Source organism: Phyllostomus hastatus, unplaced genomic scaffold (assembly GCF_019186645.2).
Source record: "Phyllostomus hastatus isolate PE091 unplaced genomic scaffold, TTU_PhHast_1.1 phas_scaffold_216, whole genome shotgun sequence".
NCBI classification, from domain to species: Eukaryota; Metazoa; Chordata; class Mammalia; order Chiroptera; family Phyllostomidae; genus Phyllostomus; species Phyllostomus hastatus.
This window is the reverse complement of record NW_025334018.1, coordinates 1,563,032-1,586,551: the sequence shown is the minus strand read 5'-3', so window position 1 is coordinate 1,586,551 and position 23,520 is coordinate 1,563,032. Positions and strand designations below refer to the sequence as shown.

At 42.6% G+C, this 23,520-nt stretch overlaps 1 protein-coding gene across 4 annotated transcripts in view; it reads right to left on the bottom strand.

Moving 5' to 3' along the window:
- Positions 1-3,484: 3,484 nt before the first annotated feature.
- LOC123804513 (SLAM family member 5-like) overlaps positions 3,485-23,520 on the bottom strand; it is a 34,121-nt gene continuing 14,085 nt past the window's right edge. Inside the window, exons 1-7 of one of the 4 annotated variants that reach the window (XM_045816862.1) lie at positions 16,357-16,454; positions 10,819-10,945; positions 9,370-9,750; positions 7,485-7,781; positions 5,768-5,908; positions 5,478-5,569; positions 3,485-5,200 (exon numbers count right to left, since the gene is read on the bottom strand). In XM_045816862.1, the coding sequence (XP_045672818.1) occupies positions 5,114-5,200; positions 5,478-5,569; positions 5,768-5,908; positions 7,485-7,781; positions 9,370-9,730 (978 nt within the window). In that variant the 5' untranslated portion in view covers positions 9,731-9,750; positions 10,819-10,945; positions 16,357-16,454 and the 3' untranslated portion in view covers positions 3,485-5,113. Of the gene's footprint in view, positions 5,201-5,477; positions 5,570-5,767; positions 5,909-7,484; positions 7,782-9,369; positions 9,751-10,818; positions 10,946-11,303; positions 11,395-16,356; positions 16,455-23,520 lie in introns of those variants that run through there. The other 3 variants (XM_045816863.1, XM_045816860.1, XM_045816861.1) reach the window with 3 other exon arrangements.

Here is a 23,520-nt window from a genome sequence, read left to right as displayed (position 1 = left end):
GGACCAGCCTGTTCTGCATTTACATGTCTCAGCATCTCTGCCCCTTCTACCATTCTGGATGGATGTGGTTTCTTTAATTCTATAGTTGTTGGACTTTCATTCAACTTGATTTCTGATGGTTCTAAATCTTGATTGTTCTATAGTTTACTTATAATTTTGATTGACTAGTTATTTTTAATGATTTCTATTTTTGTGTAAGTTCTCACTGAGAACATATATTCTTCCTCCAAGTTTATTGAGCATTCTTATAATCAGTGTTTTGTACTCTGTATCTGGTAGATTGCCTTCATTTTGTTTAGTTCTTTTTGTGGAGTTTTTTCCTGTTATTTCATTTGGGGAATGTTTGCTGGTATCCTTCTTTTGGCTATGTCCCTGTATTTTTTTTTCTATGTGTGAGGTAGATCTGAAAAGTCTACCAGTTTTGGCAGGGTGATGTTATGTAGTAGGTGTCCTGTGGGGTACAGTGGTACAGTCTCCCTTGTCACCTGAGCCAGGTTCTTCAGAGTTTTGCTCTGTGTGGGTTGTTTGTTTTTTCCTGTTGTAGCCTTGACTGCTGTTTAAACATCAGTGGGTTAGAATGGCCCTCAGGCTAACTGGTTGTGAAAACTTGTGGTAACTACTGTGGGTGTACGAGCTGTTGTGTTGGCAATGACCCCACAGAAATTGATTCACTGTAGTGAGGATCTGGTGCCTGCTGACCTTACCCTTTGGCTGTGTCATTTGTGAAAGTGGTTAGGTGGTGCTCTGGTGTTGTCTGAAATCAGCTACTTTGTGTGTGGGTCTTGGGCCTCTTGGGAAGGGCTTTGGTACAGCCCTAGACCAACTGATGCCTATGTCCTTCCTAATGTCTCTTGGTAGGGGCTACCAATTGATCTGTAGATGATTGTCAACTGTTTTGGGCTTGGAGGCACCTGAGAGGGGCTATGCTTCAAGTCAAGGTTGGCTGCCACTTGTGCCATGCTGGGAGTTGCTTAGCAAGAAGTATAGGGCACACTGATGTTAGTTAGCTGCTGATTGCAGCTTTTGAGTCTTTCTGGGATTTTAGGGAAGTCTGCAGTACAGGCAGATACCAGTCACTTCTGAGGAACAGCTGCTGAAAGATGTTCAGACCTGTCTGTTAGTTGGGTGCTTCAGGCTGTTGGGAAATCACTGGAGCAGGACAAGTGCATTAGCCAGTTTGATGGAGACACACATTTGGTACCCTCCTGTACTTTCAAGCTGGATGTTGGAAGGGTTCAGCAAAGAAACAATGACTCCTTCCTGCTGGGTGTGTGGGGGGTGTGATCAACAAGGGACAATGGTGCCTGCCAGCATTTGGCCAGAGCTGACCCTCCAGCCTTCGTCCTAAAGCTGAAAAATTCAATTCCTTCTGATATTTTTACAAGCTGCTGCCAAGTACAGGAGCTCAGAGTAAGTGAGTCATTAGTATGTCTCACAGGGCATTTTCATAGGTCTCTTGGATGCCTCTCCTCTCAAATGCTGGGGATCTGTCATTTACCTTGTTTTGGGTGATACACTATCAGGATGGCCACCTATGCCTTTATCTTTCCTCCTGGCTGGTCCATTTCCACTCAGACTCTCTATGCTGGGATTCTACTTCCTTTCCACATGCCCCTCTTATCAAAGTTCTTTTAATGTACTATGTCTGGTTCATAAAGAGTATGTTTATTTGAGTCATCAATTCTCATGCAATTTCTTCCCAAATGGCAGCCAATACTTTATTTCTATAAGTTACTCAACAACATCTCTCTCCTTGGGTTTTTCAGGTATAAATTGGATACATGTTCAGTGCATCCACAAGCTGTAGGGGACATACATCAAACTCTCTCACTGAAAACACTCTTACCATTTTTGAAGTGAGGTGCAGGCACCCATCAGGTTAGGAGGTGACTAATAGCAGAACAGCTCTTTCCAAAGAAATTCTCTTCCCCCTTATCTTCAAGTCCTAACTTTTTTATGTCTTCAGTTTTCATGAGAGAAGTTTAAGAGTCTTCTACCAGTTTTTAGAGCCGTCTTTGAAAATTCTGGATACGGAAATTTTGCTCAAGAAGTTTGATTATACCCATTATACCCTGTAAGTATTGTGAAGGACATGATGACATCTGTGGAGGACAAGCAGATGTGATTTCAGCTGTGGGTGGTGAGGGAAGGGGTATGATTAATGGAGAGATTTGCTAGATTAGCTGCCTCTCCTTCTCTAAAACTGAGATTCTGTACCCTGTCTCAATATATGACTTTAGGCAAATTGTTTCAACTCTTTAATTCTCAGTTTTTTAAAAATCTGTGAAATGCTTTACCATTTCAGTAGGGAGCTCTGAAACAAAATGAAATAATGGATGAATAATGTGTTCTGCAAATGAAGCAACAAGTTTGTCTCTTCATGGTCCAGAACCATTGTTTATTTCCCTGATTCTGGTCAAGTTATTGTTTTTCACACCTGACTGGTGTAATTTACCCTAAAGTGTAGAGCTATGGGAGTAACAGAGGACCTGAGAGTGACCTGGGAGAGCAAAAACTTCCCCAGGGAGCTGAAGAAGAGAGGGATGCTGGTCCCAGCCACAACCCCTGGACCTTGGCTCTGAGCCTGCACCTGAGCCAGCCAAACTCCAACCTTGTCTGTATGGTCGACAAGCATGTAGATCAGGAAACTGCCACCAAACACCTTGGGGAAAGCTGTTGGGACCCAGTAAGGGCTCAAATGCCCACTGTTCTCAGCAAAGGTGATATCCAAACTCTCTAGCCTTTGTGATAATACCAGGTAAGATGAGTCAGGGACAGTAAATATTGGCACGTGACCCAGGAAACTATGGAGTGGAGGTGAAAGAGGGGCTTTTAGGATGAGCAAAGGACAGCTGTACCAGTCACTGATGTTTATCTCTGTTTCCACCTTTAAGAGCCATTGAGTGGAGAAGGAATCATATTTGTAATGCATGGCCTCAAGAGGGAAACTCGTATCAGAGAAGGATGGTAGAGGCAGTTTTCAAATCATAATATTAAAGGAGAACCTTGTGCTCAGAATCTTGCAAAAATGGAATGAAAGCTTTGGGACCCAGTGAGGAACCTGTCACTGGTAGTGTAACCACTGGCAAGTCACTTGGTAGGGTTGTTATAAAGCACAAGATAAGATAGAACTCCATGGTGAGTTTCTTTCTAACATGACATTCTTGGATTCTAGGAAACTCTCTTTGGCTAAACAACATAGAATTATTCTGAGTCCCAGAGTCCCAGTTTCCCCAGAACCATCAGGAAGAGTAGAGTGCCTGACACTGAGCCAGCCCCCTTCAGGGAATATGGCCAACCCCAGGATCCATCACCCAAAAGCTTCTTAATCCCTACTCTGTTTCTGACCCAACAGAGAATAGGACTCTATTCTTATTCCCATTACTGTGGATGATGCTAGCAAAGGCTCTCTGCTCCTTGGGCTTCTTGGGAAGCTGGGAGATCAGCTCACTGAAGAGGTTTCCAGCAAAAGCAGAGAAGTGAGTGGTGCCCACACAACCTTAGTGACTAGGTTGGGACTTTATTTTTTTTATTGTGCTTTGACATATTTTCAGAATCATAAGTAAATGATTTATACCTTTTGTCACATTTAAAACATTTGTTAACACAAAATTATCTATTCTTAATGAAAAAAACATTTTTTAAATCCTCATCTGAGGATATGTTCATTGATTTTAGGTAGAGAGAAGGGAGAGAGATAGAGACATTGATGTGAGAGGAAAACATCTATCAGTTGTCTCCCGTATATAACCTGTCGAGAATAAAACCTGCACCCTAGGCATATGCCCTGACTGGGAATCAAATCCACAACTCTTTGGTGCATGTGACAATGTTCCAACCAACTGAACTACCTGTCCAGGGCAAATTATCTGGTCTTTAAAGATTTAAGAAATCCACCAGAAACAGCATTTGTCTCTTACAACCTTGAAGAAGAAAATACCTATATGTTTTACATTTTCTATGTCGATTTTTTGAGGTTGTACGGACATGTAAATCAATTTCAGCAATACATATTTTTTCTAGAAATTATCTATTTCATGAAGAATTTTACATTGAATAGATTTTGATTACATATTACATTCTCTTAGAGATTTTTCTCATTTTATTATTGTTTTGCTATATCCAACATAAGAAGAACTTGCTGAAAGCTAAGTGATAAATTAGATGAAGTTTCCAGTCACCTTCCTGGAAAGTCACCTTGCTGGGTCAGACCTTCCTGTAAGCCCCACACATCAGACCCTATAGCAGCCCCATCAGTGGGGGTGGGGAGGATACTGCCTATCCATTCTAATTTCCCCTATTCAGACAGTAAGAGAGCTGGGGCTGTTTCCAGAGGAGGACTACCCCCAACTTTGGCTTCTCTAGGTTTTTCTCTTGGAAACAGAAATCTGGGAGGGGCTTGAGGTAATATAAATTCCATTCCCCACTCCACAGGAGTTTCTTGAGGGTTTGGAGTCCATGGGCTGAGACTGCAGTCGAGGTCCAAGTTATCCCAGGTGGCCAGGAAAGAGGGCCGTGGTCCAAGTGTACAATGACCTCTAGACACTCCCCCCACCATACACACATGCACATAATGAATGCATGACACCCCAATGGAGCCCTACAAGAGAAGCCTTGGGCTAATTTCTTTGTGAGCTCCCTCTTACCCATGATGTCTCCATCTATCTTCATTCTGCATCCAGCACCCAGGTCCCAAAACACTCCTCTTGGCACAGTCAACACTTCAACATAGTCCCCATGACTGGGCTTGTGTTCTCAGAAAGACACATAGCAGTGACACAGCAGAAAACATGGATATTGTTAACATGTGTACAGTCAGGGGATCCTCTCTGGGAAATTTCAGGAGGAGAGGGGCCAGGAGCTGAGTCAATGACAGAAGAAGAGTGTTCATCCAGCAGGAATGAAGACTCTGAATGGAAGTGCTGTTTGGGGAGGTGTCAGAGGAAGTGACAGGGCCATGTGTGACCAGGGTGCTAAAGGTGCAAGGGACAGAATAACACAGCCCAGAGGCAGCTGGAACTGGACCAAAGCTGGAAGATGCAGGTTTCTGTAGGTATCATGCCCAGAACAGAGGTGTTTGAGGTGGGCTGAATTTTCCTGCCTCTTCCCATCTTCAAGGCCTGGCCTGGCCTGGCTTATGGACCTCATCATAGATGCTATTGAGAAGCTCCTTTTCTTCCAGATGTTGTTCACTAATACCCTAGAAATATAAAAACATTGTTTCTGGAGCATCTGAGGGACAGAGGGGCTCTAGACGGACCTGCATGGAACCAATGCTGATTATGTGCACTGCATATGAATTTCCTGAAAATACCCAGCACTACACTAGCCCCAATTTAAATTTTCTTAGTGTTGCCTGTTCAGTAAGAGTTAAAGAGCTAGAAGGGCTAAGAATGACATAACTGTGTTTGGCAAGCCTAGCTGAGGCATGGAGGAACCTGGGAGAATCCAGGCTTGCTACAGCTTCCAGATCTCACCTTGTCCCTGCCCTCCTGAGATTCTTGTTCTGTCAGCTCTGCATAGTAGATGTCATCATTATGGTCTTGATGGTGCTCCTCCAATCCTGCACCTGAGTCATACACAAAATGTAGCTTGAATCTAAGCCTTATAAACCTGTACCCTCTCTACTGCTGTAAATTTCAAGGCCATGACCATTGCCACTACCCCTCTGTAGGGACATTCCCTGAGCACTAAAATGCAGAAAACAAACCAAGAGTAAAGTGGAGGAGGAAAGGTGTATGGGCCTGGAAGGAGAAGTGCAACCTGCCTCTTCTGGTCTCCATCTTCTCCTTCTTCTTCCCACAAGTCATCAAGAAGTACAGTCCAGCTCCCACAGTCAACAGTACAGGCACGACTGCACGTGCAATGCCTCGCAGGGGGCCAACAGCAGTCTGTCCATGCGAATCTGCTTCCCTCACAGAAAGAAAGTGAAGAAGTTTAGGACAAGAAAGAACTTGAGATACTCACTGCCAAGGGGATATAGAGAGCAGGTAGGGAAGTCTGAGGGCTCCTGGGTCAGAAGAAGAAGAGGAAGAATGTTCATTCATTCAGTCAGTTCCTAAGTTCCTCTATGGTGTCAGGAACATAGGGATGAACAAGAAATGGTTTTCACTCTTGAGGAGCTCATCAGCCAGAAGAGAAGACAGAAAAAATACCAAAGTCTGCCAGATAAAGGGTTGACACTCCAATAGAGGTTTATACCTTTTATGCAGGTTTTCAATGGGGTCTCCTAGAGGAGGTGATGGGTAAACTGAGTCTGGAGGGAGTCTTATGAATTTCCCATATACTGGGGATGGATGCAGTGTTGCAGGAAGAAGAAGCACCACATTTAGGGAATAATCCTATAAAAAGCCAGCCTCTGGGAGTGCCAGCACCCCACTGTTGCAGGAGGAGAGGAATGGGGCAGGGAGTAGCTGTGGGAAAGGTGGATCAGATGGGTCTTGTGGGTCATGCTCAGTGTTGAAACTGATCTGAGACATGAAATTGTGGTATGAGGAGAGGGTAATAGGGATCTTATGTGTTATTGACACACCAGATGCCTCGTCAGCTTGTGGAGGATTAGTTAGAGAGGTGAAGATACACACAGGGGTACCAGGGCCTTCTTTCATTCAGTAAAATACTGATTGTGAGCAAACTTTCCCAGAAGCTCTGCTTGGCATAGAGATTCAAAACAGGACAAAACATGATCCCTGCTTTCAAGTCATTCCCCAGATGGAGGAGACAAATCTATAAACAGCATTGCTCCCTAGGGTGAGTGGTCATGAACTGCTCCTTAGAGGAGAAGGTGCCTGAGAGCAGGACAGCTGCAGCACCTGCGAGGCCCTGTGCAAAACCAGAATGAAGAGCCCTTTGTTCAACTTTACTGATAGCAGCTTTAAACCAAAAATGGGGCCCTGTATGGACTGACTTATCACATACCCATAATACCAGCCATATTGATGAAAATCCTTCAATAGGAGTAAGGAAGAAAAAAATAATCTGGACTTTGTGGAAATGATGGTAGAGGAAACAGCATAATCAGAAGCTCAAAAACTTGAAAAGCAGAACACACTCAAGAATTCTAAACAGGCCATTTGGTGTAAGTGAGTATGTAAGTGAGGCCAGAAATATGGGCAGAGGAATGTCTGAGCCCTGACTCCTCCAGGGAATCACCGGAGATCAAATCCTAAAATGACACAGGAAAAAGACACAATCTAATTTCTTTTTTCTGAAGACCACTTTGCACACACTCTAGATGGTGGATGGGGGTGGGATGGATGGCTACTTCCTGGATCAGCAGAGGCTACAAAGGTAGAGAGGAGGGCATGGCTGTGAGAGACACTAAAAAGCAGAAGCAAATTGTATGTGACTCTCGACTTCTATATGAGGTGACCAGGTGGATGGTGGTGCTAATTAATATGGAGGGGAGAAATCACAGAACCCTAAGTCTGCAGTGCTACCTGAGCTCTGAAAAGTGTCCTTTCCCTCAGGCATATTATACTCACGATGGTCACAGACTTCTCCAAGGTTTGTGGTGGCATTTTTTTGGTCCACGGGGTTGCTGACTACACAGGCGAGGCTGATGTTGGTCTGGGTCAGGGGCAGTTTCATAGGCAGGGACCAGGAGATGAGGGCTGGTTCCAGTGTGCTTGTCTCATCCAGCTCCCTGGGTGGGCCACTGCTTCTCCAGGTCACATTCAGGTCCTGTGTGGCTCTTATGGGTGTGCACTCCAGGGTGATGTTGCACCAGTCTGATGTGATAGATTGTGACTTGACTAGGATCTGGGGAAGGGGCACAGGTTCTGGGGTGGGGCATGGAGAGAATAAAGCATCATATGTTTGGAACCCCTTGCAGTCACACATTCTCATCCATTATTTCATTGAGCTCTGGCATCCTCCCTCTAAGAGAGATGAAATCATTTTACAGATGAAATATGATTCATAAAAATATATGGTAAGTGATAACAAGGAAGGAAACCACTGAATCAAGCCCTATGTGATTTCACTAGACAGAGAACGTCTTAGAAACCTCCCTGAAGAAATAAAGCCCTGATCCCACCTACCCAAGCCAAGTATTCCTAAGAAATTGGGGTCTTTCCTGGAAGGTGAAGAATTCTGGGAGGGAAGAACTTGTCCTGGCACAGGGACCATGCTCAGCTTCTCCTGCAGAGGTGATACCCAGGACTGCACAGCCCACAGTGGAGAGGACATCTGGCCAGCTCTGGGAGTCCAGAGAAAGGCCCAATGCTCTCAAAAACAGACACATCTGTGGAAAATGCAGTGATAACTACTGGGAAGGACAGCTGCAAGTGAGGTTAGAACATGCTACTGAACTTGAGGTCCACACAGAGGTGACAGACTGATAAGTGGGTATTAGATAGCATTTGGGGACCTAAAGTTGCAAAAGCCTCTATCTGTAGTACATACTTCACTATGCAGAGAGGAATTTTAGGGAAAGAAAGAATTGGCTAAATGAGTATAAGAAGTGTTTCAGTGTAAACTCCTATATCTATGGAGACTTTTGGAGCTGGATTTGTGGACTCTTTGTGAGTAAGGCTGCTTCATGCAGATGCTGAGTGAGAGCTGATAGGACAGAGAGGACTATCTATATGTTGTTTCCAAATTGTGGTAGGTGGAACAGTGGCCCCAAAAGTGTCTACATCCTAATTCTCAAAACTTGTGAATATGTTAGATTATGTGGTAAAGGAGAATTAAGATAATAGAATTAACACTGCTAATCTACTTATTGTAAATTAAAATAAGGATATTATTGAGTATTATCTGGATGGGACTAATGTAATTACAAGGGTCTTTAAAAGTGAAAAAAGGGAGGAGTTCAGAGTGATGTAATATGAGGACTGGACCCACCATTGATGGTTTATAAGGTGGAGGAAGGTGGCCAGGGTCCGAGGAATGCAGGCAGCCACTAGAAGTTGGAAAAGGCAAGCACATGTTCTCCCCTACAGCCTCCATAAAGGACTGCAGCTCTGCCAACAGCCAACACCTTGACTTTGGCTCAGTGAGACCCACCTCTGACATCTGATCTACAGCACAGTCAGATGATAAACTGGTGTGGATGTAAGCCACTAAGTTTGCAGTAATTTGTTATAGCAGCTATATAAAATTAATACAGAAATTAAGTATTATAACCTTATTCCTATAAAGGGTAATAAATGTGGCAATAATTCCAATTCCCCAAGTTCTGTGTTCCTCTCTTCACATACTGACATGATTTTATCCCAGGTGTGATTTTATCTCAGCTTTGATCTCTATTCATGGTGAACACACTTACCTTAATTTCAAGGTAGCAAATAGAGACTGAAATTAGGACCTATGTGACACTCCTAGTGCCAATAAAAGAGGTGGCCATAGGATGGGTTGAGGACATACCATAGACAGTGAGGTAGAAAACCTGGCTAAATTCTTTTCCTCCAGGAAATCTGACTCGAGCCCGGTACTGCCCACTGTCATCATGGGTCAGGTTCTCGATCCTTAGGGACGTCCTGTTAAGTATATGTGCCCTCTGCATATACTTGTCTTGGAGGCTAAGCCAATTTGGTTTGTTAACTTGCCCTTTGACTTCCAGCATAACTCTGTAGTTTGATTCAGGCCCAATGCTCCATGAGATCTCTTCCAGCTTAGTTCCTGGCTCCTGAATCACATTGAACAACACAGACTCTCCTTGGATCCTTGTCAGAAAAACAGGGGCTCTAGAATCCTTAATTTCAGATACATGTGTTTCAGAACTCATGGCCCCAGGGCTGTAGATACCTAGGTAATTAGAAAGAGGAAACATGAGTTTTGTTTTGTTTTTTTTTTTTGTCATCAAGAATAAAAGAGAGAACCATGGAACCCATCTTTTTAGGAAAATCCACACAATATTCTTTCTTGATTCTTAGAAGGCAGGATTGTACTGTGAATTTGAATGTTTCTGAAATCAGCTTCTGGTTCTAGTGGAGTGTAGCCTTGAACAGATAACAGATTACCTGCAGGTTCCTTATAATAATAGTATTATTTAAATGAGATCATGAATGAGGCCGTTTCTAAAGTGGTTCCATAGATTCCGCCCTCCCTTGTGTTCACATCCTTGTGTAACCCCCTCCCCTAGAGTGTGTGCTGCACTTAGTGACTTGCTTCTAAGGAATAGAAAATATCAAAAGTGATGGGATGTCGCCTAGAGATATTAGCTTATATAAGACTAATTTCTGTCTCACTTGTACTCATTCTCTTTCACCCTCCTCTTGCTTACACTGATGAAGCCCCTGCCATGTTGTTAGCTGCCCTATGAAGAGGACCACATGGCAAGGAACTGAGGGCAGACTGATCAACTGCAAGGGAGGAATAAAGGCCCTCAGGGCAACAGCCAGGTGAACTGCATACCATCAGCAATCACACAGGTAAGCTTGGAAGCAGATCCTTCCCAGTTGCCCCTGGAACTGATTGCAGCCCCAGCCAAGGTCTTGATTTCAGTTGGAGAGACTCTGAGCCAGAGGAGCCAGCTTAACCATCCCTGGATTCTGATTCATAGAAACGATGAGACTATATGTGGTGTTATTTTAAGGCACTAAGTTTTAGGGTAGCAGGTTACACAGCAATGGAAAACTAATACAATAATAAAGGTTGCTCTCTTTCCCTCTCCTTCTAGTCAGTATAATAGTCAGGAGTTACTAGAATGTGTCATGGTCACAATTCCAATACCTCAGGTCTTAGAACAAGGGGAGTTTATATATCCCATACCATATGTCCCATAAGAGAGTGAGGGAGGGGTCCTGGCACATATGGTGGAGGCTCTACAACCTTGTAGCTAGCTGCACCCCATAGAACCCGCAGTGTTCTCACCAGCTCTCAGCTCCACAGAGGGAAGGGAAACAGAGAACCATGCACGGAGTTATCACTTCTTAGCCCAGAGATAGTGTGATCTCGGCTCATGGTTTTTGGCCAGCATTAGCAACAAGGCCCTGGATAACTGCCAAAAAGTAGAACACGTCAGGGAGCATATGATCATTTGGTGAGCTTTGCTGTCCCTCCCACCAAGACAGCACTTCTTTAGCCAGTCCATTAAAGGACATGGTTGGCCTCCCTCCCCAAGGTACTGATACCCTTCATCTTTCCTTATACCAGGGAAAGTGCCACAGAACAACCTAACCCTCAAAGGATGAACAATATGCTCTTTTTGGCTGGGTCAGGATCAGCTTGACTGGCTGCTGCCCTCCAGGGACACAGTTCTCTCTCCAAATTAGTAAGTTCTTGTATTGGGCCTGCTTCCCTCCTGCTGCACTTATACCCATTCCTGGGTCTCACTGGAAGCAGAGGATAGCTCTTACCAGTATTAATATGTAGAAGTATTTCAGGTATTCCTCTGTATTCATTTATTTAGTAGCCTGATCAGGTATGTCCTCCAGTTGAGGCCTTCACCTCAGTCTCTTCAGCTACCCTCAAAGGACTAGTGCTCCTCATACTGAAAATGTGAGGGAGCTCCAATGCCACAGGCATTTAGGACCTGTATCAGTGGGGGCAATGGTCAGTGCAAGTTCTGTTCCTGCCTCGGGCCTTCCAGGAGAGTTACAGGTATTTACTGATCAGCCCCTTCCTTCCACACCTCATGCCCCTCTGAAACCTCAGTTCAGGAAGAAGTCTGGGGCAGACACCACACTGTCCTGCAGAGCATATGCCCTGGGGTGCAGGAAGAAATCACCTACATAGCCCACAGAAGGTCTGTGGAGAAGAGCTGGATAAGATTGTGCTACTGGGTCCCTCTGAACAAGCTAGGACATAATGCCATGGTCTAGCAGGTCTCCAGGACACAATGCTCTATCCCTCTCTCAGCAGAACCCAATTGGCCAACAAGTAGATTTTGAACTTCTCAGCCTCCAGGCTGTGATACAATAAATTTCTGTTGTTTAAGCCACCAAGTCAGCAGTATCTTGTTATGGCAGCCTTACAATCCCTACATGTTGACCCTTATGAGGGCTTCCTGGGAGCCAGGGCTGAGCTCTTGGCCAGAAAAATCACTAAGGTGTGAGTTCTGGAGTGAGACAAACCTGGGTTCAAGTCACTCTCTCCTGGCTGAATAATATTCAGCAAGTTCCTAAACTCTTTAAGCCTTGAATTCTAACATGGGAACACTGGGGATGAGAACTGTAGGTACTTATGGGACTTCTGCAAGGGTGAAATAAAATGATCCATAAAAAGCACTCAGCAGTGTTTAGTTGTTATTATAATTACTATAGTTGAGTCTACCTGTTATGGAATATCCACAATTAGTTGGATTTTAATGTTTTCACTGCCTGGGGACAAGAGGTAGTCCATCCCCACATGAACATGATTTCCACTCCCTGCATTTCAGCAACTCTGTCAGATACCAAGTACCTAATGATCCCCAGGACAACCCATCAAAGCCCAGTTTCCTTACCCACAGGCAGGCACTATTTTTAGTTTCTTGTGTAATTATTCTCCCTCTCTTTTTCCCTCCCTTCCCTTCTCTCTAAAAAATAAATAAAATCTAAAAAAGGTATTCTTTTTTTAATTTTTAAATTTTTAAAAAGATTTCATTTATCTATTTTTAGAGAGGGAATGGAGGGAGAAAAAGAGAGAGAGAGAAACATCAATGTGCGGTTGCTGGGGGTCATGGCCTGCAACCCAGGCATGTACCCTGACCGGGAATCAAACCTGCGACACTTTGGTTCGCAGCCTGCGCTCTATCTACTTAGCTTATGCCAGCCAGGGCTCAAAAAGGTATTCTTTTAAAAAAATATTTTATTTATTAATTTTTAGGCAGACAGAGGAAGAGAGGAAGAGATGCATCAATGTGTGGTTTCCTCTCATGCACCCCCTTACTGGGGACCTGGCCCACAACCCAACATGTGCCCTGACTGGGAGTTGAACTGGCAACCCTTTGGTTTGCAGGCTAGTGCTCAATCCACTGAGCCACACCAGCCAGGGCTGACAATTATTCTTGACCTAGTGTACCTGGGCTCAGAACAAATATTCCAAGTTCCCAGGGTGGAACCCTTTCCTCTCCAATGGCTGGCCTTCTCAGGGGTCTCCTCCTAGGTAGAGGGATGGGCTCCAGGGAGTCAACCCACTGTGGATGCAATAACATAGGTGGCTGTAAGAAGTCGAAGTCCAGTCTGGGCTTTCCTGTTTACCAGAGCCTTGAGAATGAATGAAAATTTATTGCTGTGTCAACAGCAACTGCTTCTTCATTCACTATATGTGCCCAAGTACCTGGGCACATCTGTGTTCCCAGGGAGAGTGGTAAAGCTAGAGGGAAGGACAGGTGCTTGCTATGCTCATCTTGAGATGGAAAAAAATGTATTGTCAATTCTATTTGGGGTGAGCAATGTATTTCATGTTAATGAAAAACAATCATGTAGGTTATGAAGTTGTCCCACATAAAAGTCTGGAGAGTGACTACTTCTGTTAATGATATATATCCTTCCAGACTTTACCTATGTAGCCACAAATACTATAAGCCTAGGTAAACATAGGACTTTTATTTGTGAATTCATTGCAGCATTTGTGATGGTCTATAAAGGTGTGGACTTTGATTCTTACTTTGAACTGGTTGTAACATCCTACTGGTTCTGACACTGATTAATGGGCAAAATAAAAGTATTTTTAAGACCTCTAGTCATCATCACAATGAACACAGTCAATACTAATCTAATGTTGAAATAAGCAATTTCAGTGAAAAAAGAACATCAACCAGTTAATCAAAGAAACAGTCCTTTGTTCCAAAGGGGAAAATGTGCATTTAGACTGGCCAAAAGGCAATATTTCAGTCTCCAATGTGGCACCTTCCTAAGATAATTTTACCAGTAAATCTGACCAAACAATGTCTTATTTCTCCCAAGTGCTCATAAGAAGGTGAGCACCTGTGCAACAGAGAAAGGAGCTGGTAAACAGATAGGAACTGAAAAGGTCTGGCCAAGGCTACTAGCTACTTCTAAATGGCACAGCTCTATCACACTTTACTTTGTGTGGTTTGCAGAACATGTTGCCACACACTGTGGGAAAGGAGATGATGTCCTTCAGCAGATGATCTGAGGACACACTGGGACACACTGGGCTAAAACCCCTCTCAGGAGAAGAATCAGAGAAAACAAGATGAGGTGGAGGAATCTTAAAGAGGGATTACCTCTATACTTGAAGGTCTGAGGAAGTGACCACAGAGCTGGCCAGGGGCCTTCTCTTTGAAGGTGCCCCAAACAGGTCACCACCTATCAGTGCCAGGACACAGGAATAGAACAAGACAGAATGAAGAGACAGAGAGGAGGTCTTTGAAGAAGCCACAGAGAGTCCTATGTGGGGGGAGATACCAAATCCCAGAATGTCACTGTTGGAGGACCTTAGAGGGGATCTGCCCAGGCCCCTCTTTCTCAGAGCAGGAGGTTTCCTGTTGGGTGACCTTATTTAGGATCACTTAGGACAGAGCCAGACCAGAACCCTTGGTGTCCTCTCTCCCAGCCCAGTGCCTCCCTCCTGCAGGAAGCTGCCCATCAACTCTTCCCCCTTTTCCTCACCTTCCCCAGGAATTCCTCCTTCCTAATATTGTTGTCTGACCATCATAATCTTAGCAGTTTCTTGTCATTCATTCATTCATTCATTGTTAGATGAGGGAAAGGGAGGGAGAAAGAGAGGGGGAGAAGCATCAATATGTGGTTGCCTCTTGTGTGCCCCCTACTGGGGACCTGGCCTGCAACCCAGGCCTGTGCTCTCACTGGGAATTGAACTGGCAACCCTTTGGTTTGCAGGTCATTGCTCAATCCACTGAGCCCCATCAGCCAGGGCCTGAGCCACACCAACCAGGGCAGCAGTTTCTTGAGTCTCATTCCCCAGCTTCTTTCTGGGAAAGGGAAAGCAAGTACTTACAGGGTTTAGGAGGGCAGAAACCTCTGACCACCTGAGAGTTAAACAGCAGCCCAGCCAGACTCCCCAATTCCTGGAAAGGAGGGAATGAGGGAGAGAGGAGGCTCAGCTCTCAGGCTACAGAGGAACCAGAAACCAGCTGTGAAGAAGGTGAAAGAAAGGAAGAGGAAGAAGGCAGCAAGAGTGCTTTAACCTACAAAAGATGTAATTCTGAAGAAGAAAATAAGGCCAGGGGAGGGTATGGTTAAAAACAAGATATAGTAAAACTTATTTAGATAATATAAAACTTAAAAACTGAAAAACCAACATAAAATTTGTCCATTCATTTCTCTTTCTCTTAATCTTTTAACCCCAGGAACTATGTAGAAAACTCTATATAATTTAAATATTTCTTCAGTTAAATAAAATGAAGACAGCCCTGACTAATGTGGTTCAGTTGGTTGGCCATTGTCTCACAAAGCAAAAAGTCACTGATTAGTTTCCTGGTCAGGGCACATTGCCTGGGTTGCAGGTAAAGTCCCACTTGGGGTATGTACAAGAGACAACTGATCAACATTTCTCTCTCAGATCAATGTTCCTCTCCCTCTTTTTCTCTCTCCTTTTTCTTCTCTCAAATAAATAAATAAAATATATATTAAAAAATGAAGACAAAAAAGCTTACATTTTACTGTTGACAGAAATTAATGCCTTGCAAAGCTTGTGGTCATATCAAGACACCCTGTTTACAAATGCTGTCTTACCCATTAAATTTCATGTACTTCCTTGTGAAACAAAGTCTTCCAAGCTTTCACCTGAATTTATAAGTCACTAAGTCTTATTTTTTCTCGTTAGTTTTTATTTCATTTTGTTATATGTGAACATATAATCTTCAATAGTCATAAATGTGATATACATCAGGACAGACTTTTTTCAGTTTGTTTTTTGCTTAACCTACTATCCTCCCTACTCTCTCTCCCTCTTGGCTCCCCAAGTTTACTCCTTCTGGAGCCCATGTCAACAGTCTGCTGTTTCCTTCCATAGTTTCTCCATACTATTACAACATGTGAATATATAGATATCCTTAAATTTTGGAGTTGGCTGCTTTACAAAATTATAATTTTATTGTATTCAGTGTCCTGTGTCATGCTCAAGAAGTCCCCACTAGAGTTGCTTCTTCCAGTTCAGATACAAGGTTTTAGGATGGTGTCTCCTCCACAGGACAGCTGTAGAGGCTGTCAAGTTGCCAGGAGAGCATCCCTGTGATTGCAGCAGAAACAGCTACACCTTCCCAGGGATGGCTTTCTTAATGCAGCCAAGATTGCCTCAGCTCAGGGTTCCCAGCCTTGCCATGACCAAAAGGCCACATTGTTCTTCTATTCACTCTACGGCACTAAATCAAATGTATTTACAAAATCTTAACAGAGTGGTTTATTCTTTTTGTTCTCCACAGACATCAGACAGGGAAAAAATACCCTGCCTCCCTGTTCCACCCAAGGGTCCTCCTTCCCAGGTAACCCAGCCTCTTACCGAGGAGAATGCTGGTGAATCCCAGGACACAAAAGAACCATAAGGGGTGGGTGTCTTCTGAGCAGGTCTGCATCACAGGCTGCCTGTAAGCCTGTCAGCTGCAGAGGAAATATTAGAGTAGTTGAGGCAAGGGAAGAAAAGCTTCACTCAGATGAGCATTAAGCTCTTTCCTGCCTCAAAGGTGGGCTAACATTTAGTTCTGCATGACAGCTCACCAGTTAGATTAAGTCATTCAGATCTTTTAATCTTCTCCCCTGTACCTACAGTAGACCCTCAGTAAATAATTGCAGAACAAAGTTATAAACAATCTCCCTCTCTGATACATCTGGCACTGTATTGGACAGGCTCTGTCTCTGTGGTCATACCAGCATGATGATCTCACACTCCCTACCTATATAGCCACTTGAGACTCTTCCCAACTTACCTGGATTTACATCTGTGCACCAGACAGCCTGTTCAACAATGCCAGCCTATGGTCAGCTCAGAAGTTATGTTATTTATAGTCAGGGTGGTTTAGGCCTTTTTTTGACTGTCCTCTGTCTGTATACCATTTAATGAGTGAAAACATTTTTTGACTTTTCACAAACATGAGCTGTCAGTTGTTTAAGTAAGAAGCTGTGAGCAAATAAAAAAGCTCTTTAGAGCAATCCAAGATGGAGGCAGAGTAGATGGAAGTTACACTTTCCTCTTCTCAGGACCAAATTGTAATTATGAGTAAAATATAGAAAAATCAATCTGAATAACCAACTGAAAACTGGCTGCAGAGAAATCTCAATACCAGGGATTTATAGAAGAAACAACATTGAGATGGGTAGGAAAGGCAAAGATGCAAAAATGGCTGGCTCTGTACCCACATGTGGCAACTGAGAATAAAGAGGAATAACTCAGCTGCAAAGGTCCTTCCAGATGAGTGTGGGGTGTCAACCTCATGATGGGTTTCCTAGACAAGGAGGAGCCCACAGAACATCTGGCTGTGAAAATCTTCAGGGATTATGTCTGCCAGGGAAAGATGCAAGTCTGATAAGGAACCCAAGCATCCTATTCAAGAGCCAACACAAAATCTCACTCACTGCCACTCACTCTGGGCTCCACCAGAGATAGGGAAGCTCAGACTGAAATAGAATTGTGAGAAGAGACTGGTTTCTGTGGCTCTGGGGAGAGAGCTGAAGAGAGAGCCATCAGGTTCCCTGTGCTGTCTCTCTCCCACACAGTAGATGCCATCTTTATTGGGTGGAGGAGTTCCCTCCATAGGGCATCAGCCTGGAGGAATGCAATAGCCCCCCTTTCCAAACTTCCTGTCATATCACCTTTTTGGGCTCACACGCTGTGGAGGTCTCTGTGTGGGCCTAGGGTATAGAGGTCTGCGTAGACTCAGGGGAGTCAGTGGCTGAGTTGTATGGCTCTGGGACTCCTGGCAGCTGCATCCTACTGACTCCTGGATTTCTTGCCCTGTTGACCTTTGGCTCTCTGAAGTTCAAACAGATTCTAGGACAGACTAAGTTGTATGGCTCTGGGGTAGGGACCATTCAATCCACCTTCCTCTGTGCCTGATAGGCATCTCCCACTCAGGGGAGATCCACTAGCTCCACCCTTCTGATTTCCAGGGCCATGCTTGGCTGAGCTCAGGCACTTTAGCAGATCTAGGCAGAACTTGGAACAGAGAGAGTTGTGTGGTTTTAGGATGAGGGCCATTTTTCCTTACATAACTAATCTATACAGGTGCAGAGCCCTCTTTTCACACAAACAAGTCATGGACTGTTTGTACCTGATGAATTCTGCTGACTTTCCCCTGACAATGGCCTGAGACATTACCCTACCACAAAGGTATGTGCATTCCTGGTGAATGGCATCTTGGCTTGTTGTATCCTGTGACATTTGCTGAGTGGCATCAGACCCAGCACTGGCACCAAGTTTGAATCTGCATTAATATGGTGACCACCTCTAGCACCTACCTGGTGACTCACTAATAACATACCTCATGCAACTCATGTATTGCCAGAATTTTTTACCCACTTAGCCTAATAGGCAGCCAGCAGGCAGAAACAGGCAGAGAAAAATCTCAGGGTACCTTGGGTGTTTTGCTGACCTTCCCTTGAGCTTGATGCTGGTGAAAGCCAGCCTTGGTGCACAGCTTGATATTTCCAATGCACACCATAGCACAGGTACCCACAACCTTTGGATCACTTCGTAGCCCCAGCAGTTTGCCCAAGGACAGTCACAGGTAGGGTCTGACATTGGCCTACACCAGAGTCTCTCCCAAGATGTTCCAGAAGTAACACACCCAGTGGCAAGCTTTAGACATCAGAGCAGGATCTAATAATCTCCACAAAATGCACATGCAAAGGGAGATCTTGGCACACACCAGTCTCCACTGAGGCAAATTCAGCTTCATGTGTTCAGCACATACACAGCAGCTCATATACTGTGGTTGAGGTCAATCTTCACAGGCAGCCAGCCTGAGGGTCAACCCCATGCATTTATGGGCCAAGAGAAATCTAGACTCAGTTACAACAGGAGGGCTCACATAATTAACACATGGGACATTCCTGAAGCATCCAACTTAGGACACAAGGAGACTGTGCCACTCTGTCACACAAAACACCTACAACATTAGGCCACCCTACCGAAGTTGGTAGACACAACAGGTCTGCCTAATGCAAAGAAACAAACTTAAAGAGGCATCCAAAATGGAGAGACAAAGAAACAAGCTCCAAATAAAATAACAGGAGAACTATCCAGAAAAAGAAAGAAATGAAATGGAGGCAAGCAATCTCCAGACATAGAGTTCAAAACAATAAACAATGTGCAAGGTACTTTGAGGATGAATGAATGAACTCAGTAAGAATTTAAACAGAGATAATAATAATGAAAAGATCACAGAAACCATTAAAAATACCCAGTCAGAAATTAAGAGTACAATATCTGAAATGAAGAATACACTAAAAGGAAAAAAACAGTAGGTTAGATGAACCAGGGGACTGAATCAGTGCTTTTGAAGACAAAGTACCAGAAAACACCCAATCAGAGCAACAGAAAAAAAAAAACAAAGAATTTAAATATTTAACAATAGTTTGAAAGATCTTTGGGACAACAAGAAGCAGAACAACATTCACATCATAGGGGTACCAGAAGGAAAAGAGAGGGAGAGCAAGAAACTGAGAACCTATTTGAACAAATAATGATTAAATACTTTTCTAACCACATGAAGGGAAAAGACACAGTCCAAAAGGAGAGAGTCCCAAACAAAATAACTCAAAAAAGGCCCACACCAGGACACATCATAATGAAAATGACAAAGTTTAAACACAAAGATAGAATTTTAAAAGCAACAAGAGAAAGTATGTTTCTTACAAGGGAAATCCCATAAGACTGTCAGCTAATTTCTCAACAGTAATATTTCAAGCCAGAGGGATTGGTACACAATTTTCAAGGTGATGAAAAGCATAGGCCTACAACCAAGACTACCTTACCCAGCAAGGCTTTCAAATTGCTGATAAGAATTTGAAAAAATAAAGAATTTATCAGACAAGAAAAAGCTAAAGGAGTTCATCACCACCAAGAAATGTTAAATAGTCTTCCTGAAGAAGAAGAAAAAAGAAAAAAAGAGGAACATAGTTGTAAAGAATAAGATGGCAATAGATATATACCTATCAGTAATAACTTTAAATGTAAGTGGATTAAAAGCTTTAATCAAAAGACATAGGGTAGCTGAATAGATAAGAAAACAAGATCCATATACATGATGACTACAAGAGACACACCTCAGAGTGAAAGACACACACAGACTAAAAGTAAAGAGATAGGAAAGCTATTTCATGCAAATTGGAAAAAAAAGCTGGAGTAGCAATATTTATATCGAACAAAATAGTCTTTAAAACAAGGCTGTAATAAGAGACAAAAAAGACACTATATAATGATAAGGAGAGTGATCCAACAAAAATATAACCCTTGTAAACATTTATGCACCTAGCACAGGGAGCACCTAAACATATAAAGCTAATCATGATGAACATAAAGGGAGAGTTAGACAACAATGCAGGAGATTTTAATACATATTGACATCGATGGATAGGCCTTTCAGATAGAATAATAAACAAGGAATCAGTGGCCTTAAATGACACACTGTATCAGATGAATTGATTGATGTGTTCAGAGCATTTCATCACAGATCATTAGAATATACAGTTTTTTGAAGTGCACATAGAAAATTTTCTAGGACAGACCACATGTTAGAACACAACAACTCTCTGTAAATTTAAGAAGATTGAAATCATATCAAGCATCTTCTCTGACTACAATGGTATGAAACTAGAAACTAGTCACCAGAAAAAAACTAAAAAATACACAAATACATGGAGGCTAAATAACATGTTACTAAACAATGAATGGGGCAATGATGAGATTGAGAAAAAAATGAAGAGAGACCTCAAAACTAATGAAAGTGAGAAAACAACCCCAAAATCTATGGGACACAGTAAAAGTAGTTCTACATGGAAAAAATGCATAGTGTTACAAGCTAATCTCAATAAACAAGAAAACTCTTAAATAAACAAGTTAAGCTTACACTTAAAGACACTAGAAAAAGAACAATAAGCAAAGCCTAAAGTGAGTAGAAAATAGGAAATAAAAAAGATCAGAGCAGAAATAAATGAAATAGAGTTTAAAAAATATTACAAAAGATAAATTCAACCAATTGCTGTTGTTTTTTAAAAAAAGATAAACAAGATTAATGAACCTCTAGACAGATTCATCAAGAAAAAAAGAGAAGGGACCCAAATAAATAAAAACAGGGATGAAAGACAAGAAATGACTGACACAACAGAAATACAAAAGATTATAAAATACATTATAGAAACAATCTGGAAGAAATGGATAAATTCCTGGAAACATACAATCTTCAAAAACTGAATCAAGAAGAAACAGAAAACCTGGAGAGACTGATTACAACTAAGAAAATTGAAGCAGTAATTAAAAACAACAAACAAACTTCCAACCAGCCCTGGCAAGTGTGACTCAGTTGATAGGAGCATCATTCTATCAACTGAAGGGTTGTGAGTTCAATTCTTCCTTAGGGCTCATGCTTAGGTTGCAGGTTTGGTCCCTATTCAGGGTACATATAAGACAGATGTTTCTCTCTTGTATTGATATTTCTTTCCCTTTCTCTTTCTCTGCCTTTTCCTCACTCTAAAATCAATAAGCATGTACTCAGTTGAGGATAAAAAAGGGAAACAAAAGATCTTCCAACAAAGAAAAATCCTGGACCAAATGGCTTCAGGGGTGAATTTTACCAAACATTCAAAGAAAACTGACACTTACCCTTCTCAGACTGTTTCAGATAATTCAAGAGAAGGACAACTCCCAAGCTCATTTTATGAAGCTAGCATTACATTAATTCCAAAATCAGATAAAAGTACTACAAAAAATTATAGGCTGATATACCTGATAAGCATAGATGCAAACATCTTCAACAAAATAGTAGCAAACTGAATCCAGCAATACATTAAAAGATCACACAGAGTGATCAAGAAAGATTTACTATAGGAATGCAAGTTTGGTACAATATCTGCAGATCAATGAACAGGATACACCACATAAAATAAAAGACAAAAATCATATGATCGTATCAATAAATGCAGAAAATGCTTTTGATAAAATGTATCAACTATTTTTATTTATTTATTTATTTTAATATAGTTTATTGATTATGCTATTACAGTTGTCCTATTACTCCCCTTCATTCCCCTCTACCCTGAACACCCTCTCCCACCCACATTTTCCCCCTTTAGTTCATGTCCTTGTGTCATAAGTTCTTTAGCTTCTACATTTTCCATACTATTCTTGCTCTCCCCCTGTCTATTTTCTACCTACCATCTATGCTACTTATTCTCTATACCTTTCCCCATCTCTGTTCCTCCCACTCCCCTGTTGCTAACCCTCCATGTGATCTCCATTTCTGTGGTTCTGATCCTGTTCTAGTTGTTTGTTTTTGTTTTAGTTTTAGGTGTGATTGTTAATAATTGTGAGTTTGCTGTCATTTTACTATACATGTTTTTTATCTTCTTTTTGTTAGATAAGTCCCTTTAACATTTCATAAAATAAGGGCTTGGTGATGATGAATTCCTTTAACTTGACCTTATCTGAGAAGCACTTTATCTGCCCTTCCATTCTAAATGAAAGCTTTGCTGGATAGAGCAATCTTGGATGTAGGTCCTTGCCTCTCATGATTTGGAATGAATACTTCTTTCCAGCCCCTTCTTGTCTGTAAGGTCTCTTTTGAGAAATCAGCTGACAGTCTGATGGGAACTCCTTTGTAAGTTACTGTCTCCTTATCTCTTGCTGCTTCTAGAATTCTCTCCTCATTTTTACCTTGGCTAATGTAATTATGATGTGCCTTGGTGTGTTCCTGTTTGGGTCCAACTTCTTTGGGACTCTCTGAGCTTCCTGGACTTCCTGAAAGTCTATTTCCTTTGCCAGAATGGGGAAGTTCTCCTTTATTATTTGTTCAAATAACTTTCCCACTTGTTGGTCTTCCTCTTCCCCTTCTGGTACTCCTATAATTCAGATGCTGGAACATTAAAAGATGTCCTGGAGGTTCCGAAGCCTCTCCTCAATTTTTGGAATTCTTGTTTCTTCATATTTTTTTCTGGTTGGATATTTCTTTCTTCCTTTTGGTCCACTCCATTGATTTGAGTCCCAATTTTCTTCCCATCACTATTGGTTCCCTGTGTATTTTCCTTTATTTCACTTAGCATACCCTTCATTTTTTCATCTAATTTGTGACTAAATTCAACCAATTCTGTGAGCACCCTGATCACCAGTGCTTTGAACTGTGCATCTGATAGGTTGGCTATCTCTTTGTCACTTAGTTGTATTTTTTCTTAGAGCTTTGATCTGTTTTTTCATTTGGGCCATTTTTTTTTTTTTGTCTTGTCATGCCTGTTATGTATGAGAGGCAAAGCCTTAGGTGTTCACCTGGGCAGGGCAACCCAGTTGCTGGGTTGTGACGCTATATGTGGGGGCAGGGTCTGAGAGGGAACAATGGTGCTTGCTCTGCTCTCCATCAGACTTCAGTCCCTTCTGCCACCTCCCCCAAGCAAACTGGGCCTTTCTGGTGCTAATTCCCATGTGGGTGGGCTTGTGCACGTTCTAGGACTCCGTGGGTCT